Source organism: Polyodon spathula, chromosome 27, assembly GCF_017654505.1.
Source record: "Polyodon spathula isolate WHYD16114869_AA chromosome 27, ASM1765450v1, whole genome shotgun sequence".
Lineage (NCBI taxonomy): Eukaryota > Metazoa > Chordata > Actinopteri > Acipenseriformes > Polyodontidae > Polyodon > Polyodon spathula.
In genome coordinates, this window is record NC_054560.1 from 3,559,824 (window position 1) to 3,578,519 (window position 18,696).

The 18,696-nt window shown below is 39.8% G+C and overlaps 1 protein-coding gene across 2 annotated transcripts; it reads right to left on the bottom strand.

Moving 5' to 3' along the window:
- Positions 1 to 5,346: 5,346 nt before the first annotated feature.
- Positions 5,347 to 17,720, bottom strand: LOC121301383 (basigin-like). Of its 2 annotated transcripts, XM_041230730.1 has the most exons (9): positions 14,474 to 14,555; positions 13,491 to 13,844; positions 11,116 to 11,290; positions 9,635 to 9,723; positions 9,251 to 9,387; positions 8,715 to 8,988; positions 6,713 to 6,737; positions 6,380 to 6,453; positions 5,347 to 6,196 (listed from the first exon to the last, which is right to left on the bottom strand). In XM_041230730.1, the coding sequence occupies exons 1-8, from the start codon at positions 14,538 to 14,540 to the stop codon at positions 6,393 to 6,395; spliced, it is 1,182 nt and encodes a 393-aa protein (XP_041086664.1). In that variant the 5' UTR covers positions 14,541 to 14,555; the 3' UTR covers positions 5,347 to 6,196; positions 6,380 to 6,392. The 2 variants fall into 2 exon arrangements, with proteins under 2 accessions (XP_041086664.1, XP_041086663.1); XM_041230729.1 differs by lacking the exons at positions 13,491 to 13,844; positions 14,474 to 14,555 and adding an exon at positions 17,539 to 17,720.
- Between the last annotated feature and the right edge of the window lie 976 nt (positions 17,721 to 18,696).

Here is an 18,696-nt window from a genome sequence, read left to right on the forward strand (position 1 = left end):
TGGTAGCACTTGACTGATTGAAGAACACCATCAGATTAGTGTATGCCAGTTAGGAATGATGTTAATTATTATCTTACAAAACCCACCTCCCAGGTCACCTGCGAGCTATTCGAGAAGATAATTGAGGAGGAGAAAGCCAGACAGGGCGTTGTTTGGTCGGTGCTCGATTACAAGGGGAGTCACGAGTGTCGAGTCGCCCACCACACTCCCCCGAGCTGTGCTACTTACAGAGGTCTCTAGCCTCCCTGTAACTCCAGGTTTGATATCGATTAAGATTATGCTTTAGTGTCCGGTCTAGACGGTTTAATGTGTGGCGTGGCTGCGTGCTTTTATAAAGGTAGCTGCACGCTGCTACTGTGCAAACAGAAACACAAATAAGCAAGCTTTCACAGCGAAGCAATGGAACAAGCGAAGCAGTGCAGCTTACTGATGGGGACTGCGACCGCTGCTGTCAGGTCTAGAATCCGGTGACTGTCGTGGCTCATCGAAACTGATTATGCGAGTCACCACTGCAGAAACGTGTTCGTGTTTGATAATCTGATATGTCCTGGCGGAATACCGTTTGATAAATGGTAAATTACTGTTGTGCTTTTGAGTGTAATGTAGGTGCTAATTAATTGTAAAGCTATAGGCGTGGGAGCTGCAGAAAAGCTATCTGAGGGCATCACAATTCTTCTATGGTTTAGGGTTATCTACAGTTTATTACAATGCTGTGGTCGGTATTGCAGTAACACAAACACATGTTCATGGGTCAGTCACTGTGATTATGGCAAGCTATCCATCTCCAGCCCTGGAGAGTCGCCTGTGTCTGGTCCACAGCCCGTGATGATTAAGGTCTGTATGATAAAGGTTTGATCTCCTAGGTTAACTCCAGACCAGGATCCTCAGTGCTGTCTGCAGAGTGTCACTCTGCCGGCTTCATGCCTCATTCAGGTCACATTCTGCAGAACCAGCCCCTGCGCTGCAGGGCTGGAACAGCAGCTGAGGCTTCACACAATAGCTAGCACCATTGTAGGGTGTGGAATATCTTCCGTGCCTCCGGCAGGGAAATCTTGAAGGTTTTCAGCTGCACTGCTCTTCCATTCCATTCCCCCTTGCACTCTGCCACACCCCTCTGCTCTTAATTCTCTCCTCTCTCACCTCCACTGTTCTATGCCTTAGTTATCTTGCTTTCCAGCCACTCCCTCCCTTCCTCTCTCCCTCTCCTTCTCACCCTCTCCTTCTCTGTCCTGTCTGTCTGTCTGCTGCAAACTGCCCTCTGCAGTGCTGTCAGCTGACTAGTTCTCACAGCTGTTTATTCCCTTCTCCTCTCTGGCTGGCAGCAGGGGGAAGTGTGTCTCTCAAGACGTCTGTCTGAAGGTCACAGCCTGGTTGTGTGTGGAGGGATCACCTATCAGCAAACTGCAGTGTAACGAGATGTGGATCCACAGGGCACATTCTATAGTAAAACAATTAGTACCCCCTTTTAAAACTTGCTCAACCCCTATGTTCTGAGAATTTTATAGGACAGCTGGATTATTTCTAGATACATCTGTTACAATGCCTCTGCAGCCGTTGTCTTCCAACCCCACCCACCCCCCCAGCAAACATTATTAGACAGCACACCAGACATCTGAACACTCATGTTACGCATGCCTTTATTTATTGGAACAGGAAAAAAAAGGCTTGTGTGATTTATTTCTGTGCTTGTTGCGGTGAAGCCTCTGAATGTGGTACAGCACAGTGCTGATAAAGCACAGTGTCTATGGCTGGACAGCACAGCTGTTTCTGCAGTGACTAGGAAACTCTTAATGAAGTGTAATTAGCTGCAGATAATAGGGAGAAATGTAACTTGCGATAGGAGTGAGTTAGCATTGTGCTTGAATTAATCTCGCTCAACAGATAACACAGCGACATGCAAGGGGGAAAATGCGTCGATCATGGCTCTTGCGTCTTGCTGTGCTGGTTGAACTTGCTGTAGTCACACCCTGCACAGCGGTCCCACTTCAGCAGCACTTTGTGAATCGGATGTTCACATCATTGGCATCGCCACTGGCATGTCTATCACCTGGCTACCAGTGCTGTTAATCTTTACTGTGCAGCACCTCTGCTTTGGGAAAGGGGGCTTGTGACAACACTGAGGCAAGAAAGGGTTAAATTGATAGGGAAGCTATTCAAATGAGGGAGCCACCAGCAATCTCGTTGAGAATAATTAAATCAATTTGCATTCCATTAATAGGACTTTTTGAAATATGGAAGCTGAATATCTTTTGCTCTGTGCTCTAAGGGGTCCTCCCACAGTTAATGTAAAGCTTGCTTTTAATGCATTATTTGAGGAGCCTATGGCAGTGTACAACTATGAGTGGCAATTCATTTAAAGCACCTGTTTATTTTAACGTTGCAGGTCCCCAGCCAGTAGGGTGTAGGGGGTTGATTCTGAACTGACTCTGAAGGCTTGTCGTAAACTTAATCATTTTGAAGTTTTTCCAAATCTCCAAAAAAATGCACATTTGGTTTTAGTATAATCTGGGTGCAAACTGCAAGTATATAGAATAATCCTTGTTCTCTAAATTCATTTTCATTTCAGTTATCAAAACTTTTTTTTTTTTTGTTGGTTTTTAACTCAAAAAGTGTAACGCTGTCATTGAAAATGTCCCCCCCCCACTGCTTTATTGCAGAAAAATGGCATCCGACTCATGAGATCATCATGCATTTGTGTCTCCATGTAAGACTAACGAAGAACACTTTAATAACAGCTGCCAGATTCCAAAATGGTAGAAAGTTGTTCTTTAACCACTATACAAAAGGATCTGATCCCTCCGAGTGGGTAGCCAGCAGCAATCATGCCAGAGAGGGATCATTATGAAGCAGCAATTAAACGTGTCATTGCCTTGCTCTCTAAACAAACCTTGATTGCCGTCTTCGAAAGCCAGGCATCCATCGATATCCTATAAATGGGTTTTCTTTCACAGGGACACCTGTAATGCATTTCTCTGTGGCCTTTGCTGCAGTGTCATAACTTAATGATTTTTCCGTGACTTGGTGAGATGGGACCTCTTTCCCCGTCCCGCTCAAAACAGCCGTTTAAACCTGACTCCACATGTCTTCCATTATCGATCTGAATGGAAAGTCATAGATTTCCTGCTGCTGTTTCTACTTTTAGACTCCCCTGCGATCCGATTGCTACCCACCCCCCATGCTTTCAATGCACAGAAGGAAGCAACTTCGCAAAACACTTGGATTTCTTAATGTTTTGTATTATTCTCTTTCATGGTCCGTTTCAGTGGTCACATATCCTGCTTTGGCGTTCATCTTCTACGCTGTAGTGTACCCATTAAGCTGCCCACCTGCACCCCCTTGCCTCTAGTGGATGCAAGAAGAACATCATAAAAACAAGTTCACATAGACTCCAAGATTTACAATCCTGAACTCTACAGCCCTGCAGTCTCAAGTCATAAACCGATGATTCTCTTAAAAAAAAAAAGTGGAATTCCACCTTCATAATGTAAAAAATAAAACTTGACAGCAAACCTGCAACCTACACGCTAATTATAACTGACCTCCTTCGAGGGTTAGAGCTCTGCTGTGCATGAGTCCTGAATAGAATGTTCCAAACCTGAACGCAATCACTCCCACTGTACACTGATGCTCAGTCAGCACCAAGAGAAACCATCTACCTAGACAGTACACTCAGAAGCCCGCCTCTGATCCAATTCCCCAGCAGATTTGGGGCCTCTCCAGCAATCACATATGTTTTGTACAGAGCGTGTTCAAGAGAAAACAAGCGAGATTAAATCAGCCAGATCATTTTCCTTTAACAGCTGCACTCTGGCACCTTTGGGCCATTCTACTCACCAACTGCTGGGAAATAAGGGTCGAAGAAACTGATCTATTACTCTCAGCTACTTAACAAACGAGTTAGCTCAACTTGGGGGGAAAAAAAAAAAAAAATTTAAGTGCTAAATCAGTTATAGATTTAGGACAATGCATGCAAAGCAATTATCATACCCCACAGGAGGAGAACCTTATGCATGGCAACCTCATATGGAGGAGGTGTGTGTATATATATTATATATACATACACACCTCTCCTATTACATGGGGACATAAGGAAAATGCATTATGACATTGACACAACCCCCCCACCCCCCATCATCACTATATTCATATATAAAAAATGGACAAAAGTGAAGACAATTTTCAATTAAATACATTTTTTTCCAAAACTACTAATGTTCTTAGTTATGTTCAAGATTTAATTCATGAAGGGGTTCAATATAAAATATTGCACTGCAGTTGTGCGATCGAGATTTTATATAAATAAATCTCGATCACACACACACTACAGATATAAACTGTTCGACTTTACTCACAATTTCCACTTGTATATATTTCATGCTGACACATTTAAAAAGTTCTAGATTATGAACAGGCAGTGCACCCTGTCCAGGTAATATTGCAGCCTTTACCAGAAATCTGAATTCTTGCTATGCCCAGTATTTCATCCTTTTATTTTAAATTAAATCAAGGTTTTCAGATTGTCTTATCTGCCGTCAGTTCTGCTTTTTCTTTTGACTGTCAAAAACAAAAGTAACACTGGTGGCCAGTTGAAATGACTTCATACTGTTATTTGTGGTTTCCGGAAACAATGGTTATCAGCTTGAAAAATCCTATTACAAATGTGTGTCCCCTTCTGGATATTTCATCATACAAGATGAGGTTTGTTTCGTACAAGGTACATAGAATCTACACTTACTCACGAGTTCAATTTCTTTTTTTCTTTATAACAATCTCCCCTTTCCATTCCAGTCAAACTTGGCACAAATAACCCTTTATCAGCAGGACTGGAGAGCTGCATTTTAAAACTGCAGCTCATCTCAGTCAAAATACATGTGACAAGTGCAACTAAATCCGTCAAAACAAGTATTTGTCAACCATCACTCTTGCAAATAGGAGGCTTACTGATGGACAGACAGATCAAGTTAGAACACAAAGGGTAAACACACTTGAGTTCTCACAGGAATACCCTTTTATATATCAAACCAAGTTTGAACCTTTATAAAGGCTGTACTTTGCACCACACTTGGACTTTTAATGTGTAACTTGAACATAAATGGACCTGCTATTCAAGCTTTAACACACGAGGGGGCAGTAGACCATTACAATTTGGAACAAGTGTGATGGGGTGAAAATGCCTGTTGATGCTTTTCCCAAACCAGTCTGAGAATAAGAGTCTGTGGACAGATCAGGTTCCTGTTTTAAAAAGGAAGTTAATATAAAAAAAAGCAGTCTTCACTAATTCACTACAATTCTTTGTTCATTTGGATGCCCATTCAAGAGATTTCACACAATGAAAAACCACACAAGTTAAAATCAACAAATTTTATTAAATTGTGCAAGTTGTTAGAGGCAACAAATTTATAATGGTTTATGCATACCATTTAAAACATGCATTCAACGTAAATCAAATCATACACCTAGGAACTTACAATCCTACATGGCATATAGAGACTATTAAAGAAAAAAGTGTAGAAGGCATTCTGGCAATAGCAACTCACCCGAAATGTCTAATCTGACTGTAAAAGGACAGAAAGGGGTAAGCCAGGAGCTACCTCTATATATGGCCCACTTGTTGCAGGGACTAGTAGAAATAGGACATTTATCCACTGCAATAGTGACCCATTTATACACACACTATGCCAATAAAAAGCGTAACATCTTACAAAATATAGGCATGTACATCAAGGTTATGCAATGCATCCTGTTTAACTTTGCACTGGAAAATATTAAAGGTTGTAGGAAAAGCAAGCACAATTTGCAGCAGAAGCTGTATTACCATTTGGACATACAAAACAACAATTACAACTTGGAAAATCCTGTCCATTTTTGTATGAATATTTATCCAGTTTAACAGCGAGTCAAATCATATTACCAGACGTTAAACAGCCACCCTTATTTCAGGCATTGCCTGGTCTTAAAAAAAAAAAAAGAAACCACACACAACACCCCACTACACATTTCACACATTAAAAAGTTTCACCATCAGAGCCTATAAAAATCATGCAGTATTCAGACAGACAAGCCTTGTTAAATTAACCCTATGTTCCCTGTCAGTGCAAGGTAGCGCAAGGAGTGGGGGGCAAAAAAGTAAATCGCAGGATGCATTGGAAAGTAACTGCTCGATGAAAGATCTCTGCAATAGTAGTCTTGAGGGCATCTGTCGAAGAAACACAGTTTTACCCTCAAGCTGATTCATACACTCCAAGATACTTACAAACCGATTACTATACTTTAGGAAACAAAACAGGCAAGATAATCAAGTTACGGATGTTGGATTCCATTTAAACTAGGATTAAAAACTATTAAAACCAAGAGTGTTCATAGTAACTAAAATGCTCACCTTAACCCAGTTTTCAGTTGCAGTTTCTCTGTCTGACATTTTGGTCCTTATGGTTAGTTGCTGCATTGCTCTTTCTATATTGAAGCAAAGAAAACACAAGACAGAATGAAGTTGATTAAAAGGATATTGCATTTAATTACACTGGAGCAAAAATGCATGGGAAAACAAAGTGAATTCAGAGCATTGTCTATGTTTCACAGCAAAACCATGCCCTCCAACAAAAACTAGTGTACAACTGCAGTGCCATTTCATAAGACACAGTAAAACAAGACCCACTGATCCTAACCAAACCGGGAACAGATAAATAAGGTATAGATAGACACATTTACTTACAAAGGGGCGGCTCCTGAGTCATCATCTAGAGAGCAGCAGCAATACATGGGAATTGAAACGGAAAGAACACATTAGTCAGTGGTCGCAGAGGTAGAACAGTGCAGCAACGTGGTCAGACTTGTAAACATCACTGATTAGATACCAAGCACTGCAAAAAGGACAGTTCTGTTTAGGGCAACCCGCCTGGTCCTAGTTGCCTTGGACCAGTTTACTGGTATTCCTGTTAAAAGCGCTGACCTACGCGCCATCCAAGTGCCATACCTCATACACATGAATTAAATCAACTGATTCAAATGAAATGCAACTATCGTACCTATTTATACAAGTACATTGTATATACATCTAACAGAATGACGTTACTTCTCTCAATTTTACCAGGGTTTAGCCATTAGTTAACCCTCAGTGTTGAGCATTATTACACCATTTAACCAACAAAACATGTAACTACTATAAAGAGTAACAATGTAAATTACACTTAGTGAGGAAAGACACCCAAGCAAACTATCCTTGCTGTGAAAATCCACACATGGACCAAGACCACAGCATCCACAAGACTTAGTAAAGCCACCCAGATGGACACAGATTCCATCCTAGTCTTTAATTTAACAAAGTGAATGCAAACCCATGCAAAACAGTATTAGTTGCAAAACTTTACATGCAAAAATATAAAGCCAATATTCCATTCCAGTACATTAGGGTTAACCTTCACCAAGGAAGACTTTAAATGATGCTGCATAAACCCTTAAGTGAACAGCTAAAACTGTCTGATGTATCATACTAGACTTACAATTAACCCTTTCACTGGTTAACATCTTCAACAGGTCTGGGCACATTCATGAAAAACAAACTGATAACTTGCCCATTGCCGTGCTACGGTATTTGTTCTGCACCAAATCTTAAAGCTACCCTACTCAAATCCCCCTTTGTGTGAACCGTGTTAAAGCTTCAAAAAGCAGGAGACAGACCAGTGAAAGGGATAATCACTATATATATAAAAAAAAACCAACACAAAATCACCACTATTAATGGTTACTTAATTGAAGCAATACATAACACTTGATCTTCCTCTTATAAATCTGAGGCAGAAACCACTTCAGTCCGACATGCAGTTTTGTCAACTTACCAAAATATAAAAGCAGCAGCAAATGAAAAAAATAAACAAAATGATAATTCTGGCATAGCACAAATAATATAAAAAGCATTAAAATCATAAAAGAAATCTGCTGTATAAAAATAGTGAATAAAAGAACTGGTCCTGAACATATTCAAGACCACAGAAGAAAAAGTTCGTCATTAAACAGTCAAGTTTTTTTTTTTTTTTTTTTTTTTTTTTTTTAAAAAGTAGACATTTACATCTCATTTAAGAAAAGTATTATGCCAGTATTAAAAATATCTAACTAGTAAAATCTTTACCCACAGCATAAAACCATGTTTGCATCAAAATGAACTTTGACTGGACTTGTACAACAGGGTGTTTACCAAAGCACACCAAATTCAAACAGATTATACATTAAAACTCCTGGCACGGGTTAGCCATTGTATGCTTTATAGCGAACCCAACATGCCCTTTCCCAGCTTTAAAGCTAAAGAAAGTTAAACTGACCAAGTGTGCGGATGAAGCAAAAACAGCATTTGCAAAATACTCCCATCCTACTTTATTTTTTTTATTTTATAATGTCTGATTTTATAATATTACTTAACAAGCTTGAAGCCCGTGTACTGCCACATTAACCAAGTCTGGATTAACATAAACTGGACTGAAACCTAAACTTTTGATGCTTAGTAGTTTTAAATCAGACTATTTATTCTACTAAAGACTTCCATGGTCTCAATCACACAAGCTAGACCAAAACTAATGAGCAGCTCCACCCCCTCCTCCCCCCCCCACGCCATCACTCCAAGGATACAGTAAGTATTAATTCGACGATCTCTCCCCCCTCCCCAATGCTCTTACTAAAAACTGTCTTGCAGACAAAAATGCAACAAACTAAAATGTACGTACCGTCGGCGATGTCATCGGGCTTTCTCCTCTTCTCGTAGATGAAGATGACAGTGACGAGGATGATGACCTCCGCCACGATGCCCAGGAACGGCCACAGGGCGGCCAGGCGGCTGCGCACGCGCAGCTGGATCTTGTCAGAGCCGCTGCCGACTTCGTTGGTGGCCAAGCACTCGTAGTCCCCCGCATCCTTCTCTATATCTAGCTCTCCGATAGACAAGATCGACTTCTCAGGGGTGCTCTTCACTTCAAATCTCTCAGTTCCATTAGCAAGGAGCTGGGGAGAGCATTCAATTCACAACTTGTTAAACCCCTTGTCGTAGGTAACTAGGAAGCAAGCTACAGCATTTTGAAAATTGTTGCAGAAGTAAATACATATAGAAAGACATTTATATAGTTATAGTAACATTAAGTCTGTGCATGTCATCTTAAATCAGTGGTTTAATATGGTAAGGCAACTCTTGTAGAAGAGGCGCTAACTTGTCTATACCTAGCTAACAATCCTATCCAGTACAAGTACACCAAGTTGGTTTACGTACCGTTTTCTTATCCCCAATAACCTTGAACCACTGCCAGTCAGTGGGTAAAGGGTAACTGTGGCATGTGCAGGTAAGAACTCCCTTGTCATTTTCATTGCCTTGCTCAGAGTGCTTATAAGCTTTCACATGAGGAAGAACTGAAATACAAAAAAATAAACCAAGAATCAGAGTTCATAGCCTTGCTACCATTTCCACCTCTCATCGAATCCGCTTTGCTCACACTCCACATGACCTCACATTGTACTAGGAGATTGTATCCTCACCCCATGCAACGCTGGAGAACAGCAATGTTTGACACAGATGGCACAGCAGAACAGGTTAATCTGAACCTCTAAAGCACTGTTCATTTATATACACAATTGGGGCCAGTTTGAAAGACTTTACCTTTTACTTCAATTGAAGAATTCACTTGTGGAAAGGTGAGAAACACACAGTGATACACTCCACCAGTTTGGAGGTCTGCCTTCATTATCCTGGAAATAAAATGAACACTGCATTAATGTTCAACTGTGTAACTTAATGTCTCTGCAATTCAAAATCTATTCGTATGTATTAAATAAAAGGGAGTGACACTTTTGGAACAAAAACACACTAGTAATACTAAAAAGAAATGACATGATTTTATCTTCACAATTCAAAGTCTCCAAAGGAAGAAGCTTCTTTGAGAATTGCTATTACATCTTTTGAGTTTTATAGTCCCGGGTCAATCACTCTATTTTATATAGTGCCTTCCATAGCAGACCACCATCACAAAGCGCTTTACAAGATAGTGAAGAACAATGCATAATACATTAAATACAGTGAATACAGGACATAGTACATTCAATACAAACAGTAAAAAACAATGTAGGTACAATAAATACATGCATACTATATTAAGACAAAGATATGAATTATAAAATCATGTCAATTACACTAATAAGATAGAGTGAAAAACCTGAAATAGCAATTTAAAACAGCTAATAACAGGTATCAGGCTTAAAGAGCATTGAAAACAAGAGGGTGAACCTCTGAATGCTCAATAAGTAATAATTCATTAAAGTATGGGGGGTTAAAAATGGATTATATACACAAACAAGACCAAACACGCTAGAGACTGCCGCACATACGCAGAGCAAAGCAGCAGGATTATGCAAAGAGTTTACCATGCGCCTTGCCAATCCAATAATACAGTTCAGCTTCGGTACTAAAACAACTGATCTTTTGTTCAAGAGCACTGTGCACACACACTTTTCCTGCCAGAAAAAAAACTCAACCCAGGAGACTTATCTACACTGAACCCACCTAGTATGGAACAACCCATCAGAAAGAGACAAAGGCTAACAAATGAAGACCCCCTGCTGCCGCCAAGACCTCTATTTGAGGTCAAAGTTGTTCTTTTTTGTTTAGCAAACTACAAAGCTTGCTAGTACCTATTTGTTAGGTCCCCCCCCCCCCCAGAGCTCTGACTGTACTTTTTAATCCAATGAAGAATTAACATCAGAGCATAAGCTGCGTTTGAGAACAGTAATCCGCGTGTGGCCATTGAGCCCAGCAGAGCGTTGCTATGAGAAGAACCGCACGTCTGTTAGCCATTGAAATCTGACGGGTCTCAGCCAACAGCACCACCGTTATAATGAGCAGTCAGAGCACAGCTAACAAAGCAGATGAAGGCAATTAATTTCATACCTTATGGATTTTACATACAAGTTAGTGCTGGAACAGACTGTCATGTATTTAAAACTAAATAAATTAAAGACTTACATACATTAAAACTTAGCTATATCACACAGTAAACAGTACTTCAACAACAATGTGCAGCTTTTAAGGCTCCTGTACTTTGTGGAAAAGCTCAATAGGTGTGGGTCTGGACCCAGACTACATACGTGTATTCTATGACTGTATTTGGCTTGGTGTCCACAGAACTATCAATCTTCTTCCCGTCTTTCACCCAGTAACTTCCAGCGACAGCAGAGGTTGGGTTTGTCAGGTTGCAGGACAGCCGGACAGTCGTTTCAGTGATATTCACAACCTCGCTTGGCATTGTTACAATAACAGGATCTGTATTTACACAAGAGAACTTAGTTTAAAAAAAAAAGGGAAGAGACAATTACATCACTATATTTTGTTAAACTCCAAAGTCTTGAAATGGGCAACATCAATCCATCAATTTAAACTAGTGTAAATTCCACAAACTAACAAGTTAGAATGCAATGCATATTTGTTAATGTATTGCCAATAGCTATAGAGAAACACCAATAACATACTGAACATTGGCTAAACATTTACAAGACTTACCCTTTAACCCTTTCAGTCCTGAACTGTCAAGAACAAACTCCTTTGAGTATACACAAGGTGAGGGCCTTTACTTACATATATTAACACACTACCTCAGCCTGACCTAGGCGTTCATGAGGTTCCAACATTAATCTACTGCACCAAAACAAAGGCAGGGCTGAAAGGGTGAAGTGGTTGCATTTCATTGTCAGTGTGTGCAGCCAATTCATTCTGAAAAAGGACATTTGTTCCCAAATCAAGAATACAAATTATGAAAAAAAAAAAAAACAGGATCAAATACAACAAAAGCAGATCACACACTCAACTTCCACAGCTGCATGTGACATGCCCTGCTCAGTGTAATTTTTCCTGTTCTTGAAGGAAATTTACACTTACTAATGGTGCTTTAGGAAACTACACACGTTGCAACTCACAAGATTAAACTAAAAGGTCTAGGAAAGCAAGGGTTAACTTTTTGTACAAGGAAAGTTACACAATTTAACCATACAAGGTATACCAGGGTTCCAAAGGTTACAGCCCAATGCTTTGCAGGAATAAATGCAACTCCTAAGTTTATAAGACAAGCGAATAACTGAAGGTAGAGCTAAACAAACATAAATCCTGTTCAGAGATCAAACTTATCCCACACCCTTTATAACATGAGGGTTGGTATAATTGTTGGTTTATCATAAAAGTGCATTTTGACTATAACAACATCTGTGAATTTCAAGTCCTGACAAACAGTAACTTGAATTATGCAATTACTAGGTGCAGCATTTTAAAAGGTGCATTAAGAACTAACTTTTGACAGACAAGTTTAATACTCATGAACAATTCACAAACGAACTAGGGAACAAGAGATTCTAAACGGCGAGTTCAGCAGCATTAGCAAAGTGGTGGTTAACAAGGACAAAGGCAAAGACCTAGATTACGGACAGCAGCAGAGGAAGAGACTTTGGACTGAAGTGTAAAAAGTGATCGGTTTGGTTGGCCAGCAACGTGGCGGGAAGGCAAGAAATCGAGCCAGTTCAGAGAATCCGGGGTAATGTGCATACTGGAACACAAGGCAGAAAGAGCATTCATGCTCATTTTTTGTGCAAGATTTTAAATATTTAATATTTTTCCTCCTTAAAACAAACAGTCATTGTCCTCATTGCAAGAAAAGGGAAGTACAGATTAGCAACTTTTCATAAAGAAAAAAAATCCTAAAATGGTATTTTAATACATGTTCAAATGAAAGACACCCCATTTGAGGACCTTGCCTTAAATTAGCATATGGATACATTGCAAACCACTGAATTGATTACTAAAGCTTCTTGATATTCTGCTTTTACCAGCTTGTGTAAACTAAAGCCTTGAAGGATTTCCTCTGGTGTCATTTCCTCTGATGCCATATGTGTAGCCAAAACTGTCCAAGGCATATTAAAGTAAACTACCGAGTCAGTTATGAAAATATTGAACTAGGACACCACGCTAAATCCAGGAAACTATACACTGCATAACTATCTGCAGTTTAATCTACACATTGCTTTTTCCCCCCAAACAGCAATACAACAGCTTATTCATTCATTAAAAAAATAAAAGCCCACAGCGCTGCAACTTTCACACCTTGTGACCAGTATCAGGTTATTTTGTTGGTGCAGTGGTAAATAGCAGGGTATGGAACTGCATGCGATTTCTTAATGGCCAAAAGGAGGTGCCAGGTGGGAGAATCCATGAAAGATACAGCCTTCCAAAAGATGCACAGCACAAACAAAATCAGACTGCTGAATCAATCTTGGACGAACGCTTGTTCGTGAATGTTTTAACACACTCTCAAAAACATTCATCTAGAGAAATCGTTTCTACAAAACCAAAACACAGTCAGTTTGTGTTTTACATCATTCGGCAAAGAAGGCAAGTCGACTAGGAATTAAGGAACGGGGTGGATGGATAGAGGGATGGATAAACCTTTTAAAAAACGACTGCCGCCACCACCACTCACACTCAAATACGATAATGTTTGCCTGTGAGCGAATCCACTTGATTTTGGGGCTCTTCTTCAGGTCGTTGCGGTTGGGGTCATTGGAGGCTCTGCACTCGTAGGTGCCCGAATCATTGAGCGAGAGGTTTGTAAAGTAAATGGTGCTGGTGGCATGGAGGATGTAGGTGGCGTTGATCTTTACCTGCTCCTGGCGCGCCCCGTCAAACAGCTGTGTGAACGTTTCCTCCAGCTCGTCCCCCTCAATAAACCACCACTGAACCTCGGGGATGGGGTTCCCCATTACCTCACAGTGCAGCTCAGCATTGTCTTCAACCAGTTTCATTTGAGACATGGGGGACTTCATAAAACCAGCTACTGTTTCATTTCATTGGGCAGTGGGGGGGGGGGGGTTTGTCAGTTAGATTGATTTTCCATGTGTTAAATGCAAAGCAAAAAAGGAAAAGACAAAAACAAGTTAAATTCAAGAGAAAAAAAAGCAATACGAACTTAGACAAAGAGGCCATAGTTTTATCTAGTAACAAATAAGTTAATTACAAAAGGGGCCTCTAGCAAGCTTAACACATTTACCAATGAGTTATACTGTATCAACTTCCATATCCAGTGTGGGCTTTATACAGCTCTGCTCTCTTCCCACTCAATTAAGATGCATGGATTCCGAAAACTATGGCTTTTTAAGCAATACAAACACAGAATTAAAAGAATGAGAATGAAAAGTTAAGAAAACAATGAAAAGTTACAAGGTAAAAGTACAAATCCAACTTTTTTTCCCCCCCACTACAAATGGTTGATGCACAAGTTTCTCTGCAAAATGGAAACCGCGTGCAGAGTAAACGGTCAGGGATTCCTAATGCAATATAAATAATCTGAAAGTGTTGCAGATTCAGTATGCCACCCCCACGTTCCCTTCCATGCCAATTTTACCCAACGGATACCAGTCAAGGATTATTCAGCAACCTTTAACACATCACGCCAGTATAACTTACAGACTTCCAAGTTTAACCAAAGCTGGCATTTGAGGCAGGATAGTAAACCAGACGATTCACTGTACATATTTAGACTGTCCGGTCATTCTCTTCTGTTCTAGCGAAGAGGAAAGACTCTACAAGTATGAGTAACTGCAACGCCCCAAGCAGAAAGACATGTGACCTTTAAAATTACAAGCCACTGCTTTTCGCTGCTCGAAAAGGTCACCTTCATGACGGCTAAATCACTGGGGAACAAATGCACTGCCTACTTAGCAAAGACTGCTCGCTCTAAACTTTAAATATACCAGGAATCTTTATTCATTAACTCCCTCCACCCCACACACACTACAAAAGCTTGTTATGTAGCTTCAACTGCTCTGCTTTTTTATTTCATCATTCCTGTTTGGTTCTATAAAAAAATAATAAAAAAGTGTTGCAATACATACAAGTTTTCTAATCCTATGCCCAGTCAAAAGTCTGTCGAAGCCATGCCAGACTGAAATACAAAGATATTATTATATAGATACCCGATAGATATTTAGGAGCATCTTATCTTGAGTTTATTAAACACACAAGGTTTCTGGTCATTCTGTCCCAGTGAAGAGGTCAATGGTTTATATTTCAACAGGGTGCACATGCTTGCTTAATGATAGATATCCAACAGGCCACTAGCACAACTTAAGATATACGGTGAAGATAATATTAGTGAGTGTTTGAGGTTACATATACACCAAGACAAAGCCCGGTCTACTTAAAACATAGCCACTGTGTCTAGGCAACACAATCTGCTCCAAAAAGCAAGAAGGAATTAAACATACCATTTAAAAATAATAATAAAACAATGCACGACTTTTTGTATTACTAGGATGCCAGCTCCTCGGTTGACGTACCACCTACATATTTTGTATGCCAACTCTAGCATCACCTAGTTGCAGGCTCAAGTGTTCCAGGTGCTACATCCTCCACTTCTCTGCTCACTGTACTTGAAGCTCTTCATGGTAATGGAGAATTGCTTCTGGGACACTGACTTATTATAAAATACCCAATGGATTAAGAAATGTATTTTAGGTCTAGCAATCCCCCCCCCCCCAATAACCTTTACAAGTCCTTGCTCTGAACGTTGGAATTTCATACACCATCCCAGTTTCACAGTAGGTTTTATTAATCATGCTTTATTCATTAACTTATATTTTTACATTACTCTCAACTGTTTCCACATGAAGTGATGTGAGCTATGATATACGCTGTTAGTGGTTCCCGGTTTTGAAAGTCAGTTCAGCCATTTCTTTCGCAATCATTCATGTCACACGGTTGACCATGTACCAAACAGAGCCCATAGTACGATACCAATTACTGACTGGGCTCAGTTTATAACTGGTCCCACCTTTGAGCCCAGCTGTGGATTCAGACAACCGGAGGGGTTGCTTTTCAACCTGCAGTCAAGTGTCAATAACGATGTCTAAAATTAACAAAGTAGGCCATTCATTCTCACTGCTGGTCCATAATCTGTTAGTGAAATCCCTACTGAAAAAACACACATACTGTAAATCATGTGTGCCTTACAGGTAACAGTGACCTAAACCAAATACACTGAAATCTGCTCTTTATCTCCATCCAAGAACAAGCTCTGAAACGTTTTAAAACCCAAAGGAAAGACAGAATGTGTCATGTGTAGGACTGTATTGAAATAGCAGCCATCCCTTCTCCAATTACTATTCTTTATAATTGAGTTTGTTTCATTAGGGAATTTTGTACAGATTACACTAACTGGTGTCCTGCCAGTTATGTTTTTTTAATTCAGCTATCCAGGGCCTTGTTACAACCTCACATTTATTTAATTAAACAATGAATTCCAGGGAAGCCACTGCCTAAGGTATGGTACAATGAAACCACAACCCCCCCCCAGTTAGATTCGGTAACCTAAAAAGACAAATCGATAAGCAATTTACCCTACCAAGACATTTAGCTAAATAAAATCAACCAACCACATCAGTAAATTAAATGTAAAAATAGAAACCAATTTAAAACCACTACTTGTGCAGCTAGCGTCGCTCAGATTAAGGGCAGTTTTGGTAACCCGCACCACCAAATTTGCGAATCTACTTTGGAATTGCAGAGACCTGGTTTAAAGAAAGGAAAAAAATGTGCTCGTTACAATGCAATTAGTAGCACGTTCCCCCACATTACATGGGATTAAAACATTTCAGGATGTGTGTTGTGCTGGAAAGCGCGATCGCATGTACACAGTACAGACACACAATGAACTGGTCTGATTACTTTGCATCCATGTGCATGGTACCAAACCAGTATTTTACACTTTGGTAATCAGTCTGAAATGTAGACATTACAATACATGTTGTACACAATACTGTAACCTCATGAACCAGTAAAATATATGACGAAACCCTTTACAGTATACAGTACTATACGTTTACTACAATAAGTAAAACTTGTAGTTTACAGCATGTACATTTATGCGGCTCTGGTTTTAGTTCTAGCCGACACGAGTAGACTACCGAGTCGGTTTGTTGGGTCACTACACAAAAGGTAGGATACAAGCCTAATTAAATACATACGTAAACAAATGCGTTTAATTTGGCATAAACCTATACAAATATTAAAAATAGCCATTTAAATGTGTTGGGCTATATCGAATGTATGTGATTAACCATGACTGGATAACTAAAAATAAACGGACTTTATTTCAGACGCGGTTACGTAAATAAAACAGATTTTTATTTATTTTTTTACCTCTCTCAACACAGCGATTTCTATCGGGTGTTCCGCCATCTTACCAGCCTTACGGACCCTGCTCAGCAAACAACCCTATCAAACCCTCTCAGCATAACACTCAAACAGAAGACGGGCGTTTAAATAAAAAAAAAAAAAACAACAACAACAACATGCGATAACTGAACTGTATTTTAAAAGAAGAAAAGACATTTAAGCGTTAAACCGCCTCCGCCAAGCGTGTTTCTCCTGCCGTTCACCATTACAGGCGCCGGAAACAAAAACAAAACAGCAACGACTCCTCTCTCTCTCTCTCTCCTTAGTTACCAACAGTGAACTAGAAATGAACCTACCCGCGGTGGCACCGGCGGCGCACAAACACGCCAGCAGAGCGCCGAGGGTCGCTAATAAGGCCATTGTAAAGGCTTTGTTTTAACGTGGTTAACGGTAGACTCTCTTTCTCTTTCTCCCGGTCGCCTCTCTCCTCGCCCGGTGTCTGGCAGACTGCAGCTCAGCTCCGCCACTCGCCCGTCCTCACGCTGCGCGGCGACGTCACGCATTGACGCGGTATTGAAGAAGCTGCGGTCACAAGGTGTTGATTGATTATTTTTTTTGGGGGGGTAGGTTCATTTTCTCAGCTAAATTTAGTCAATCATTGTTAGTTTATAATTGCAACCTCAAGCAATCACTTTTTTTTTTTTTTTTTTTTTTTTTTTGCTAAACATTGGCAGCCACTGTGACACGTTTAACGCAAAATTATTATTATTATTATTATATTATTATTATTATTATTATTATTATTATTATTATTATTATTATTTTAAGAACCAACTTCCCAACGTTTCAGTATGTTTGTGTTTGAAAACAAACAGGTACTTATAGGCTTTTGATGCCATGGTAACCACGCTTATTTATCTTTAAATCTAATGTATTTGTGATGCTAGTCACTGTATATTTTATTTATCCGTTCAACTGTTCCTTTCTATTTAAACCTTCAGGCATCCTGGTATCTAGTCTATTTATCCATTGGTTTTCTTTTATTCTTCTATACTGTACATTATCTCGTTTTATTTTTTCTAAAACCACAACCATGTATGTGCCTTGTAAAGTGCTGAGCTATTGGTTCATTTACTTCTTTTAATGTTCTTTTATTTCCTAGGTGGTTCTGTATTCATTTATATAATGATGTACCTGTCAATCCGATATTACTATCTCAAATGTCTTTTCCATTCATCGGGCTTTGAAAGTGTCGGTCTTAAATCGCAGCAGCTAAATCCCTTCAAAACATGGCCTTTGTACCCGTGAACCAGCACACGAACAACCACAGCGCGCACATTCACATTAATTGGATTTTTCATTGCTTATTTTCAGCTATTTTAGAGTTTTATGTCAATCTTTTTATTGACTTTCGCTTTTTTATGGTTGCACTGTATCAGTCCAGAGATGACGAGCGCTGATACCTTTTATTGGACTGGAAAACAATCATTAATCCACACTCTTTCAAGACCTCA